The following is a 14,883-nucleotide window of genomic DNA, read 5'->3' as shown; positions in this document are numbered from 1 at the left end:
TCCTGAATGTCTACCAGACTGGGTATTTGATTTATTTAATTAAGGATAGAGATTTATTGTTAAGTTTACTTTGTGAACAAACCAGTTGTCTCAGGTTGAGAGAATTTAATTTAATTTGATAGATGTAAATGCACTTTATATAGTGTAACTGTTTACTTTTGCTTTTTTTTTTTTACAAAGATTTGGGATTTTAAAGGATTTTATCCTGCACTGATCTGTGGATGTGCAATAAATATCAAAAGTTAAACACCTTTCTGATCTACTCATTTCAACTGACTGTGAAAACTGCTTTTTCAAAAAAAATATCCTTATTCATCGGCATAAAACTTTTTTTAACTGTAACACAAATAGTTACTTTCCCTGGTAACTAGTTACTTTTATTTTAGAGTAATTTAGTTACTAACTCAGTTACTTTTTTGATCAAGTAGTGAGTAACTATAACTAATTACTTTTTTAAAGTAACGTTCCCAACACTGGTTATTAATAAGGACGGCAAGACCCCCCCTCCCCCCTCCTTTTCTCGCTTGCCGCGCTGCACCAGTCGGCATGAACAGTCTGATATCCATCCACGGAAATTATGTTCTCTGGAATGTCCAGGTGTAGCCATATCTCCGTAAAGTACATTAAATTACTGTAAGTTCGTCCATTTTATTCACCAGAAATCTCACATTGCCCATAACAACGGAGGGAACACTCGGCTTGTATGCTTTTTTTCTCCATTATTCACCGTTGTCTTGCTCTCACTTTGACTGTGCACTCGTTATTTCCACCTCTGTATCCCCTGTGTTCGCCTCCTTAACTCTGCTGGGATGTGTGTTGTAATGTCCGCTATGTTGGCCGGCTTCAGTGCAATCAGCTGGTCCCGGCTGTACACAGAGTGGGCAATATGCTGCACCATGGTGAGTGAAAAATAAACCAAAACTCTCTCTACTAACATGATTCAAAAGGGCACAGCTTCACAAGGTTACCAACTAAGCGTACACAAGTTTAAATAAGAATAAGTAAAGAAAATTAAGTAAAAGCGGAAAGATAACAGACGAGCAACTGTAACGGGCTGCAAGCTTTTGAGAAAACAAATTGTAGGGTTTGTGAATTTCCTCTTCAATAACATACAACAACAGATGTATTCAATGAAAACCAATATTTGTACAATATATCTTCGAATTTTCATCTCACTCAAGTACATGCTCAAGTCCACAGGGGAGTGATTTGAATAAGCTCTTCCTATTGGTAAATCAGTGCTGCCTTTTCAGTGCAGAATGTATTTAGGTCAAAGTACAGCTATTCACAATTGATTTAATCAGTAATCATGGAGATTTATGTAATGGTTGTATGTGTAGATTGTCATTTTTTATAGTATTGTTATTTTTTATAGTGTTCTTCATGTTATCTGTTGTCAAGTTTTGTTTTTTGAAGGATTAACACCCTCATTATGAATATGACTGATACTGATGTGGAGAACATACTGCTCTGCTTCCCACACCAGCGTGACTCGTGTCCCAAAGTGCAGCGTTTCTCTGTGGTTCAGGTGCTGATGTACATCTTAACACTGCCTACAATCTTCATGACCGTGTTTGGAAACCTGCTGGTCATCATCACTATTTCTCATTTCAAACAGCTGCAGTCTCCAACTAACCTTGTCATCCTCTCCCTGGCCCTGGTGGACTGTATGATGGGGTGTCTGATCATGCCCTTCAGTATGGTGCGATGGGTGGAAGGCTGCTGGTTCATGGGTGACATTTTTTGTAAAATTCACTCTGGTTTTGATATGACACTGAGCATTGCATCAATACTGCACCTGTGTTTGGTATCTGTTGATAGATATATTGCTATTTGTGAGCCTTTGAAATATCAAATGAAGGTGACAAAACCCATTGTGGTATTTTGTCTGACTATCATATGGCTATTTTCTTTAATGTTTAGCTTCAGCATTGTGCTTTCTAAAGTTAATGTGCAGGGTTTGGAGACACTTATCATGTCGAACACCTGTCTTGGATATTGTGCTTTGACTTTCAACAAAGAGTGGACTGTTATCACTTCACTCTTAAACTTTTTCCTTCCAGGGACTATTATGAGCTCCTTGTACTTGAAAATCTTCTTTGTTGCACGAAAACAAGCTAAAGTGATATGTGAGGGGATCTCTGTGGTAAGATCCAGGGAGGTGAGAGGCCAGTATTCAGAGCAGAGGGAGAGAAAGGCAGCTAAGACTCTGGGTATTGTAATGGGGTTTTTTCTTCTCTGCTGGCTCCCATATTTCATGGCCAATCTAATTGACCCTTTCTTTAACTTCATGACCCCTGCTGATGTTTTTGATACTCTGATATGGTTAGCCTATTTTAACTCTATGTGTAACCCTCTTATCTATGGATTTTTCTATCCACGCTTTCAGAGAGCATTTAAGACAATTTTATCAAGATATGTTCATCTCAGTAACACAAGTAACCTAATTCTTTAAACTAGTCTCATAACTAAAGGTGCATTAATAACAGCTCAAAATTGTTCATGTGCATGTATGTAACCCAATGTAAAAATGACTTTTTCCAGTATATATAATAATCAGTGTATTTTATTGATGAGATCTGCTTAGAAAATGCAATATTAACGAAATATACGAGGATTATAATTATTTTTACTATTTTACTACTTTGTCTATGTTTCTGTTATGTTTCTATTATAAATGCCTCATACAGGAATATTCTATATGTTATAATGCCATATCCTTAAGATCCATCACTGAAGGCTCCTGATTATATTAGTTGGTTGCATAATCATACAGTAGAACTTGCTAAAGCAGTACAGCAAAGCTGTCAGTGCAACTTGCTTTGAATAGCACTTTTCCTACACAGTGGCAATTTAAAGTGCTTCACATAGACATAGAAAAATAGCAAATTATTATCCTGTGAAGGTTTTGCCAGAAATAAAAAAAGTTTATTTATTTAAAGAAATTAAATGATGAGAGATAATTTTGAGTAAAAAATATATAATTATATTTATGTTATATATAACATATAAAGTGTTGAGAAAATGCTCAAATAATAGACAGAATAATTTGATAATTAAAACAAAAAAAAGCATACTATGGTGCTCAAAAGCTGAAACTGCAGTACTACATGATATGAGTGTTTTTTATCCACCAATCCAATTATGACAAAAAATAAATGCTTAGTTAATTAGAATTTTAAGCAAATGATACAGTGATGGATTTCCAAAACATCCATGTGCTATGCCAGGGGTACTCAACTGGCGGACCGCGGTCCGGATCCGGACCCGAACGCAGTCCTGTCTGGACCCAATCTCATTCCTGATTAACTGGATATGGACCAAAACAAAACCGTAGCATTTATTTCAGGGCTATGGAAAAAACACTCCGTGACGAGTGTTACGTTCGCCACCCCGCTCAACAACTTACGTTCGCCACCCCCGCTCAACAACTTACGTTCGCCACCCCCGCCGCACCGGACCTCAGGTCACAGGTATCTGCCAAAATTGGACCGCGGACAAATTTAGTTGAGTACGCTTGTGCTATGCAGTCTTAGTAGATCAGCATTTTCATCATCATGGAACCTTATGACTATTATTGAGATGCTCTTAATTGTCACTGAACATTCCCACCCACTACATGCAACTAACATTTAATCAATCAATCAAAATTTATTCATATAACACTTTTTACAACAGTTGTTGTCACAAAGCAGCTTTACAAGTGTCCGAGTGCAAGCCCCCAGTGAGTAAGCCAAGGGCAACAGTGTGTAGTGGAGATAGCCAAGGCCACTTCGCCATCACGATATAGAGTTGACCTCCCCTCGCAAACCTCATCTAATCCCTTAAAATGCTTGGGAAAGGTAAAGATGGTTTTTTACCCATCACCTATGATCTAAGGAACTCACAACTCACAATCCTTATCTGATTCCCCAAGGCTTCACTCCCAATTTACCATCTTTTGGAAGTTCTTTGTTAAAACTCATACGTAAGGATCCAAATATTTCAGAGGTCTTTATAACTTTAAATTCAAGATGTACACTGAATCAAAATCTAGCCTACAGGAAGGAACTCTGCGCAATCAGTCTAAAGACACCAAACTCGACAGCCTTCCAACCAAGGCAAGAGTAATTATTCTTAAAACCAGTATTCATTTTACCAGCCATTAAGGACCCTAGACAAAGGATCAATGCACAAGCTGAACTATGTGCCTATGAGATTTGAAAATTATGTGATCTGGGGTTGATGTAAACACACAACTTAGGGTATCTCGTATTTAGTATTGTTTCCATCATAATACCGTTTACTGTATAATCACCCCACATTGATGCATATCTATGTATTCCTGTGTGTTTCAGTAGTTTAGTGTCAGGAATAGCCGATAACACAATTACGTTCACCTGTCTCCCCACCACGCCCACATTCTGGGCATACTTAAGCACCTAGACTTCACTTCCTGGTTGCGAAGTATTGCCTCATGTCGTTGCATACCAAGCCGTTATTCCTGACTGTCTCTCTGTGTGCCGAACTCTGCTTGTCCCCTAGACCACGTCTCCTGCCCGATCCCTGGATACCTCCCGGACTCTGCCCTCGCCTCTCGACCCTGGACCGCACTGACCACCGCTCCCACGCTACTGCTCTGCACCTGCCATACGTCACTTTGCTCATCTTGTGGCTAGTTGTACAGAGTTATTCAAATAAAGAACGTGTTATTCCGCATCAGGATTCCTCTCAGCGTGTTCTATACGTTACAGAATACTTCGCCAATCCCATGGATCCTGCGGAAACACAGGCTCACCTGGCTCGCCAAGAGGCGACTATCGCAGCCCTGACGGAGCGTATACAACAGCTCACCGAGACAGCTTGTAACCAAGAAACTGCGCTCCGTGCCCTCACCGAATCTGCACGCCAGAACGTCCAAGGTGCCAGCCCCGTGTCTTCTGCCCCCCTGACCGTTGCGATGCATCCCGCCAATATGCCAGTTGCCTTACCTGAACGATATGACGGGTCTCCGGAGCGTTGCAAGAACTTCCTGATGCAGTGCTCCATGTACTTCACCTATCACCCGGCCCTGTTCCAGACGGATCGTCAAAAGGTGGATTTTATGCTGACATTCCTGACGGGAGAGGCAGGAGCTTGGGCTACTGCTCTTTGGAGTAGCGGAGACGACTCCCTGAATACGGAGCACCACTTCTCCGAACTGCTCCGATCCGTCTTCGATCACCCCGCCGCCGGGCGCGATGTCGGCACCCAGTTATGTGAAATCAAGCAGGGGAGACGCAGCGCGGCAGACTACGCCCGAGAATTCCGTACATTGGCTGCTGGCAGTGGCTGGAGTGGAACTGCCCTCAAGACGGTGTTCCGCCGCGGTCTCAGAACCGATCTGCAGATTGAGTTGGCCTGTAAAGATGAAGATTTAACTCTTTCCGAGTTCATACAAGCAGCGGTGAACGTGGATAAGCTGCTCACTACTCACCGTCCCAACACAGCAGGTGTACGCACTTCCACTCTTTCCCACCAGTCGTCTCGTCTCCCCGGAGAGGGCAATCGAGAGTACTCCGAAGCGATGCAGCTGGGCCGGTCTCCACTCACTCCCCGGGAGAGGGCGCGTCGCATGCGCGAAGGACTCTGCCTCTACTGTGGCGAGGAAGGTCATTTCCGAGACCGATGTTCCACACGACCACCTCGTCTCCGTGGGAATTCCCCCTCTCAAGCAAAAGTAAGCCCTCCATTACTTTCTCTTTGTGGTAATTCCCAATTTAACCTACCTATACAGCTCACCTGGGGAGGTGTAACTCGCAGCTACTCAGCGTTAGTTGACTCAGGCGCAGGAGGGGACTTTCTCGACAGCGAACTAGCCAGATCGTTAAACGTTCCCGTTGAGGAAGTAAACCCCCCTTTCCGAGTTAACTCAGTAATCGGACAACCCATAGGTACCGGATTAGTTGACCGACGTACCAAGCCCTTGCTCCTCCGTGTCGGGCTGTTCCATACCGAGATGAGGCAGTTCTTCCTGGTCTCCGCTCCTCGCGATTCTGTCATCCTCGGTTTCCCCTGGCTAAGAGAACATGACCCTGTCATTTCGTGGCAAAGACGCGAATTAGTTGCGTGGAGATCGCATTGCCAGCAGGATTGTATGCATTTACCCCTTCGCTCCTCGATGGTTGAGAGTCCTCACACGCCTCTCTCCGATGCGGTCCCTGAGCAGTACAGAGAATTCGCTGACGTATTCAGTAAAGAGCGTGCCAGTTTACTCCCTCCACACAGAACCTGCGACTGTGCCATCGACCTCCTTCCCGGGGTAACCTTGCCCAGGAGAACTAAGCCGTACCCGCTCTCCCGCCCAGAAGATGCCGCTATGGAATCTTATGTCAGTGAGGCCCTACAGAAGGGGTTTATTCGCCCGTCGACATCTCCCGTCGCGGCTGGGTTTTTCTTCGTAGAGAAGAAGGACGGGGGGTTACGTCCCTGTATTGATTATCGAGCCCTGAACGCTGTCACGTCTAAATATGCTTACCCTCTACCCTTCATCTCTGCCTCACAAGAACGACTAATGGGGGCTGCAGTGTTCACGAAGCTTGATCTCAGGACTGCCTACAACCTGATTAGAATATAGTGTTATAGCCGATAACACAATTACGTTCACCTGTCTCCCCACCACGCCCACATTCCGGGCATACTTAAGCACCTAGACTTCACTTCCTGGTTGCGAAGTATTGCCTCATGTCGTTGCATACCAAGCCGTTATTCCTGACTGTCTCTCTGTGTGCCGAACTCTGCTTGTCCCCTAGACCACGTCTCCTGCCCGATCCCTGGATACCTCCCGGACTCTGCCCTCGCCTCTCGACCCTGGACCGCACTGACCACCGCTCCCACGCTACTGCTCTGCACCTGCCATACGTCACTTTGCTCATCTTGTGGCTAGTTGTACAGAGTTATTCAAATAAAGAACGTGTTATTCCGCATCAGGATCCCTCTCAGCGTGTTCTATACGTTACATTTAGATATACATGTCCCTGTATTCTTGAATTGCATTATGCATGCATACAGTCCCTGACATAAGTTATGTCGCTTATCCATGTTGTGGAAACAAAAGCTTATAACCTGACTTTAACCCTTTGGTAATGAGACTGATTCAACAATATTCCACCTGTTCCTGTTATCAAAACATTGGTTCCTGAGCAATCAGGATGGTGCCCCGTTTCGTAATTCAGAAATAACCAGTGTATACGCTACAAGTGGCACGGAAAACTCCCTAAGAGCATTAGGAAGAAACATTTAGAGGAACCAAGATTCAGGGGGGGAACACATCCTCATTTGGCCGACGCCCATTACCATAACAACATTTAGAGATATACATAAATAAAGAAAAGATGGGAATGATAAATAATTCTCATCTTTGTGTGTATTTATTTACATGTGTTCTCTGTATTTATTTTTCAGTCCTAAACCTCTTGATGGTTGCTAATAGTACAGCATAATTCTAGCAGGGGAGAATTTGGGGTGGTGAGAGGGGCCAGGGCAGTGGGTTGATCCTTCATCCACAGCTGCTTAGGCTGGAGGTGGCTGGCCTAGGGTGGATATCAATAAAGGCTTGTCTCTCCTCGTCTCATTATTTCTCGGGCAGGCGGGCAGCCATTTGGAAAAATGTGTGTCTATATGTGGGACAGAGGAAATTTAAACATTTCTGGAGTGTTGCAGCAACTCTGGCATTAAATGATTACAGGCTAGCTAAAAGGCAGAACCAGAAGGTAACACAGACTTGGGAGCATTCTGAGACATTGGCATCCATCCACTACACCGTCAGCAAACTTGAGTGACCACATGCAGTGATAGGAAGACAGCACCAGTGCCCCAATTTACCATAAAACCCTTAGCCCATGAACCCCTGTATCTGTACCTTTTTCTAAGGGGACATATCTATTACCAAACGCTAAATTAAATAAGTAAGTTTTCAACCTAGACTTAAAGATTGAGAGTCCAGGACACATTATGGAAGGTTATTCCATAGTATGGAGGCCTTATCCCCTGTTGTTACCTTATTAAGCTCCTGGAAGTAATCAGGAGCAAGCCCATGCAGTGCTTTATAAGTCAGTAGAATAATTTTTAAATTAATACATAATTTAACTAGGAACCATTGCAGGGCAGATAGGACTGGCCTGATATGATCAAATTTTCTAGTTCTAGTCAGTGGCTATTTGAAGTTTATTTAGATTCCTATTTTAGCATCCTGACAGTGATGAGTTACAGTACTCTAATCTGGAGCTAACAAAGGCATGTACCAATGTTTATGCATCATGCTGGGATAATGCATTTCTTAGCTTGGCAATGTTGCGGAGATGTAGTAGCTATAATAATAGATTTATCTATATATTTATCAAATAATAGGTCAGAATCGAGTATGACGCCGAGATTTTTGGCTACTGAGCCAGGTGTAATGCAAGATTTAGCATTAGATCTGGTATTTTCTGTCTTGCGGCCTTTGGGCCCAGAAGGAGAACCTCCATGTTGTCACCATTAACTTGGAGAAAGTTTAGCGAAATCCAGCATTTAACATCTCTTACACAATTTTTTTTAACATCTCTTACACAATTTAACATCCCTTAATTTTTCATTATATGTAAGGTTTGACTTATATGTAAAGTTGGGTGTCATCTGCATAGCAGTGAAAGTTGACACCATGTTTGTTTATAACAATGTCCAATGGTAGCATGTATAATGTAAATAATAGTGGTCCTAAGATGGAGCCTTGTGGGACTCCATATTTACATTTACATTTAATGCATTTATCAGAAGCTCTTATTTCACTTCTGTGCATTTGGAGGGAATATTATTGAGCTCTACAAACTGATAGTGATTAGTTAAGTAAGAATTAAACCATGAAAGGGGTGTGCGTGAGATTCAAACCCAGTTTTTTAACCATTCTAGCAAGATACTGTGATTGTGTCAAAAGTTGTACTACGATCGAGAAGCACGAGTAGAGATACATAGCCTTGATCTGAGGCAAGATCATTTATTACTTTAACTAGGGCTGTTTCAGTACTGTGGTGGGGCCTAAATCCAGATTGGAACTTTTCAAATATGTGATACCTATGCAGATATAAACATAATTGCTGGGCTACAGCTTCTTCTATGATCTATAAATGAATGAAATGTAAAAGATATATTCGAAATGGGTCTATAACTAGATAGTTGGATCAAGACTTGATTTCTTGATCAGAGGTTCAATGATCTAGTTTACAGGATTTGGACATGTGACCTATTGTAATGGATGAGTTAACTACAGCTAGAAGAGTTTCAGTCACAACTGGTAATAACTCTTTTAGTAATTTTGAGGGAACTGAGTCTAGTGTGCAATTAGTACAATTTAACGATGAAATTATTTTCTCCAATTCTGATTGTGGGAGTGGATGAAAAGCTTCAAGCGTTTTTCCTAATGCAAAATTTAGTTCAATATCAACCAAACCAGATGACAGACCAGTTGGATTACCTATAAAAGGTTTTATATTTTGTCTAATATTTTTTAGTTTAGAAATAGTACTAAAAAGAAATATAGAATTTTTTTAATTATTGTTGTGACGTGCGGGCAAGGCGAAGGACGAGACACGGGAATCCTTGCTTTGCGAAGCAGACGTCACTTTAATAACAAAGATTGCGCAATCGCGCACAGAGAACACAACACAGACACTGGTAACGTGTAGACTCTAGACAACGACGAGCACAGGACACTGCACGAGCGCACATTAAATAGACAAACCACATTAGCCCCACGTGATTACGAGACGATTCACAGGTGAGACACATTATTCACACGACATAGCCATCACCACGGAGTTCCACTGACGCAGACAAAGCACGTGGACTACGTATACACACGCCCAAAGGGGAGGGGCCGGGGTCCTCAACGTGACAATTGTCAGTCAATGAGGCTAAGTATGCTGAGCGTGCTTAACGAGGGCCCTTTTGTATTCAATAAGGCTATCCTTCCAGTCACAGTGAAATACTGTGTAAGATACTGAATCACCCTCAGTATCTTACTGTCAGTTTTTCTCCCCAGTAAATAGCCTCTTCTATATTTGGGCCTTTAAGTGCTTTGATTGTTGATCTCAAAAGCATTTAATGTAAAATTAAATGACTTGGGTTGCTATTAAAAACTGTAGCCTGAAGTGCTATGTCAGCATTATGCCTTCTTGCCACCAGAGGCCAGCCTCACCGGAATACTTTTGTTGTGTCAATAGTAGTTTGCTCTCTGATTTCTCAGATTTTTTACATAACTTTACACTTTGGAATATTCTTTGACGTGCACCTTTGTACCTCCTTTTGTTATTACATTTTACATGCATATGGATCCTTGTCGTGTTCAAGATTCTCATTTGTTACAAAACAGCTTGACTATCGGGTCTCTAGGTTGCCTTTGTTGTCTCAAGGGATGTTACTCAGTGATCACAAAAGGCTCTCATACACAAACTTTCATACTCTCAATATGGTCAATGAATGAGATGACAGGGCCCTTACCACTGTATACCAACAAAGACTCAATAACATTCAAAATTCACAAAACTGAATGTGGTCTGACCCTGGAATCCGCTGCCCACCTGATACTACACATATTGTTCCAGTCGTCATATGTATACATTCCTTTGTTGCTATCAATATTTAGTTACTTTATATCTTTTTTATAACAGTTTATATCTTAAAAAAAAGGTTTTCCTGTTTGTATGCCTTTTTACACTCATTTTGATTAAACATACTTTTGCTTCCATTCCAACTCATGCTTGCATCCTTACTCACATGATCACAATAGTGTTTGCTCATTTAAGGCATAGCATGCAGTCCCTCCACCCTCCATATTATTTTTAGTAATGTATTGTTTAACATTTATTATTTAAGAAGACCTTAGATTTGTACAGTTAGAGACTGCAGCTCATCTGTCAACATACTCTTAACCATTTGTCATTGTTGGGTTTCTGGTTGTCAGTGCATGAAAAAAATCATGTCCAGTATATTAGCTTTTAATTGTAGGCACATTTTTAACATTTCTCATAAAGTGTATCCCTCTGCAAGAGGACAAAAAGCAGTATAATGAGATCACAAAATACCTTAAATGAGCTGAGTCAGGTAGGTAATTTAAGGAAGGAATGTTTTCAGTAAGACCTGTCTCACAAATACCCTTTTCCAACAACATTCTCATCCATATGTTACTGGATGAATCATGAAGCATTTCTAGGTCTCTTTCTGCATGGTACAGTGATCATAAGACATGTGAGATCCAGTCTGTGGGTGTGGTGTGTGGGTTTTTCAAACACATATTTGAATACACAATGCTTCACTAAATAAGGTTTTGGAGACCAACATGTTCAGTCAGTAACAGCATGACACTTCTCGTGTGTAATTTGTTTAATGGGATAAACTAATGTGATAAACTGATTTTCTTTAAACTTTTAGTGTTTGTATATATGACCACTGACTTTTTACGATTACCCACCCTATAGCAGTTCATCTGTTCCACTTGATTTCTAATGGATTCATAATAAATTACTTTTTATCCCATTTAAATGGGTCTTTTGACTTAGGATTTGTTTGGATAATTTTTATAGATCTGAGCGTCTAACAAGGTGTTTTACGTAATGAAGCAAAGACTACATATGACTACATTATTAATTAACAATTGTTCATTAAGCAAAATGATCAATATTTTGCTCAATATTGATAGAATCAGAGTGTTAAACTGCCAGAGTTACTGAGGTGGAAAACATATTTTGATATAATTATTTTAAATGCTCTCTGAAAACGAGGATAAAAGAAACCATAGACCAAGGGATTACAAGTTGAATTGAGGTACCCAAACCACACCAGGGCATCAAATACATCCACAGGAGTTGAAAAGCCAAGAAGTGGGTCAGTTATAGTAGTGATAAAGAATGGCAGCCAGCAGAGCAGGAAGATCCCCATTACAATGCCCAGAGTCTTTGCTGCTTTCCTCTCCCTCTGCTCTGATGAGTAACTCTTCTTCTCTGACAGGGTCATCACCGGTGCCCTATCAGATATCAGTTTAGCTTGTTTTCTTGCAACATGAAAGATCTTGAGGTAAAGTGAACTCATGATAGTTCCTGGAATGAAAAAAGCCATGAGAGCAACAATAACACCCCACTGTCTGTTAAAGATTAACGCACAATTTCCCACACATGAATTTAAGATTAACAGGCTATCCAAACCTTGAGTATTTACATTAGATAGAACAACCCCAAAGCTAAATATGAACGAAAATGCCCAAATGACAGCAATGCATGCTGCCACACTGCTCTTTGTCACCTTCATCCTGTAAGTTAGAGGTTCACAAATAGCCATGTATCTATCAATAGATACTAAACACAGGTGCAGTATAGAAACAATACTCAGTGTCATATCCAAACCAGAGTGAATTTTACAAAAAATGTCACCCATGAACCAGCAACCTTCCACCCATCGCACCATACTGAAGGGCATGACCAGACAGCCCAGCATACAGTCCACCAGGGCCAGGGAGAGGAGGATGAGGTTAGTTGGAGACTGCAGCTGTTTGAAATGAGAAATAGTGATGATGACCAGCAAGTTCCCAAACACGGTCATGAAGATCGTAGGCAGTGTTAAGATGTACATGAGCACTTCAACTGCAGGGAAACGCTGCACTTTGGGACACGAGTCACGCTGGTGTGGGAAGCAGAGCAGTATGTTCTCCATATAATTTTCAGTCATATTCATAATGAGGGTATCCATCCAAAACATGTAACCATGCTCTTCCTTAAATGTAAAATATCAGCACCAAGGAAAGTGGAAATTTTTATTGATTAAATGACAGTAATGGTGAATCATACCATTATATAACCTGTAGCTACAAACGTAGTAAATTAAGGCTCAAAGTGACATACTAAGCTCACTTAAGTACATGCGATTTTTAAAAGGTAACACCCCTTCACCAATAGAAATACTTTCATATGACATCATACCATGGACAGATAAACTGTGTGTTATTCATATGATCTTATTCGTTGTGTTAGATGGGGTATTGTTTCATGTTATTCCAATTTTCCTCGTTTTCAAAATCCTTATTGAACAGACCGATACCTCACAAAGTTCACTATTATATAAACATATTAACTGAAATGCTCTAAGCTGAAGAAATAGCTTTTTCAAGATTTCAAGAAATTCTCAGATGTCTGAGCACTGCTGTTAAGCCAGCTCATCTCAGCAGATCAAATATCAAGATTTTAATTTGATTTATTTCTGCGATCTGATATCTGCATGAATAGTAGAGACATTAACCACATTTCCATATTGTCTCAATTTCTTGGTCATATGTAGCAGTAGTCATCTCTCACAGCATTTCCCTCCAAAATTGTAAAAGCACAACAGAATTTCATTCACTATCTTGATAAATTGCAGCCATATGTAAATACTGTCCCACTTACACCAAACGCTTCTCCCCATATCAGTATAATGATAGAAAATATACAGTTGAACCCTGACAGGTGTAAAGTGTAAGAATTTTATATATATATATATATATATATATATATATATATATATATATATATATATATATATATATATATACACAAAGGTATCATAAAAGGTTTTATAACAGGAAAATAAAAATATTTTATTAACACTTTCATTGTGCTAAAGAACTGTAGACTATTCACTCTGGTGTGCAACACTGTGCTCTTAGACTTTGTGCTAAACAGTGTAAACAGTATTAAGAGTTATGGGGGATTTCCACTACCCTCTTCAATACCCTCCTCACTCTTCCACTAGTCATGTAAAAGTGCTCTGTGATTCTGTTTTTGTATTGCTTGTGCCCATATTCTGATCTTAATATGTCTCCCGTTGTTCTATTTAAGGTGCTGTTCTAATATGTGTCCCTGTGATTTTCCTGTAGACTTTACTCTAATTATTTTACATCCGTGGAGACAGAAAATGTAAAATAGCCACTGTATGGAGCTGAACAATCCAGCTCCATACAGTGGCTATCCAAGCATGTGGACATACTTTTTATCCTGCAATAAATGTAATCTTCCTCTAATAATATACTAAATTCATATTTAAAATGTTTTCCTTCATATATGTGTTCAGACAACTAAGATCAAAAGACTTCTCTTGGGATGTGATTCTAATTATGGCCTTGTGTTGTGTGTTGAGGTCACATATTCTACAATAATCATATGATAATAATCAGAACAACAATTCCTTGTGTTTTGCTTAGGGATTATGTACAATGGGTGATTTACAAGACAAGGAACTACTTTTTGATTGATGCATGATATGTTTCATGCATAATAGAAACTCAGACAATGAGGTAATGCTTGCATCTTTGCATCCTTTTAAGTTAAAGCCTATGGGATCAGTTATCACCTCACACCTTTAATGGAGCACACCCTCTCACAGGTATCTATTGTTTGTGACAGTAAGCATTTGATTTGATCAATCAGAGACAAGACACACAGGGAAGCAGCTGTCTGCACTGAGTCAACCCACGCAAAGCTGCAGGACCAGATCACATCCCTGACAGAGTGCTCAGGGAATGTGCAGAACAACTGACGAATGTTCTCACAGACATCTCCCTGAGCAGCTCCACTGTCCCAACGTGTCTCAAGACCACCACCATCGTTCCCGTGCCAAAGAAGTCCACAGTGTCCACAGCCTCACTGACTACCATCCCGTTGCACTCACCCCCATCATCATGAGGGTAGTCATGAGGAACATCAAGACCCCTACAATTCCCGTATCATCCCAACCGCTCCACAGACGATGCCATCACCACCACCCTTCATCTCTCCCTCACCCACCTGGAGAAGAAGGACACCTATGCCAGAATGCTGTTCATAGACTTCAGTTCAGCATTCAACACCATCATCCCACAGAAAC

The 14,883-nt window shown here is 40.8% G+C and overlaps 2 protein-coding genes and 1 long non-coding RNA gene across 3 annotated transcripts; 1 reads left to right on the top strand and 2 right to left on the bottom strand.

The window, feature by feature from the left end:
- The first annotated feature begins 1,423 nt into the window (after window positions 1-1,423).
- LOC143522442 (trace amine-associated receptor 3-like) lies at window positions 1,424-2,455 on the top strand. The gene has a single exon (XM_077016160.1). The coding sequence runs from the start codon at window positions 1,433-1,435 to the stop codon at window positions 2,453-2,455; it is 1,023 nt and encodes a 340-aa protein (XP_076872275.1). The 5' UTR covers window positions 1,424-1,432.
- Window positions 2,456-5,544: 3,089 nt separating this feature from the next.
- Window positions 5,545-6,264, bottom strand: LOC143522441 (uncharacterized). The gene is made up of 3 exons (XR_013132999.1): window positions 6,126-6,264; window positions 5,938-6,037; window positions 5,545-5,687 (listed from the first exon to the last, which is right to left on the bottom strand). It is a non-coding gene; the product is annotated as an uncharacterized LOC143522441 (long non-coding RNA).
- A 5,430-nt stretch (window positions 6,265-11,694) lies between these two features.
- Window positions 11,695-12,744, bottom strand: LOC143522440 (trace amine-associated receptor 4-like). The gene has a single exon (XM_077016159.1). The coding sequence runs from the start codon at window positions 12,742-12,744 to the stop codon at window positions 11,695-11,697; it is 1,050 nt and encodes a 349-aa protein (XP_076872274.1).
- Window positions 12,745-14,883: the final 2,139 nt, after the last annotated feature.

The sequence above is a fragment of the Brachyhypopomus gauderio genome, chromosome 9, assembly GCF_052324685.1.
Source record: "Brachyhypopomus gauderio isolate BG-103 chromosome 9, BGAUD_0.2, whole genome shotgun sequence".
Classification (NCBI taxonomy): domain Eukaryota; kingdom Metazoa; phylum Chordata; class Actinopteri; order Gymnotiformes; family Hypopomidae; genus Brachyhypopomus; species Brachyhypopomus gauderio.
The sequence above is the reverse complement of the archived record's forward strand: the minus strand, read 5'-3'. Positions and strand labels throughout refer to the sequence as shown.

Bases quoted from the DNA above. Each gene is read 5' to 3' on its own strand.
- LOC143522442 (XM_077016160.1), top strand. From the start codon at position 1,433: ATGAATATGACTGATACTGATGTGGAGAACATACTGCTCTGCTTCCCA.
- LOC143522440 (XM_077016159.1), bottom strand. From the start codon at position 12,744: ATGTTTTGGATGGATACCCTCATTATGAATATGACTGAAAATTATATG.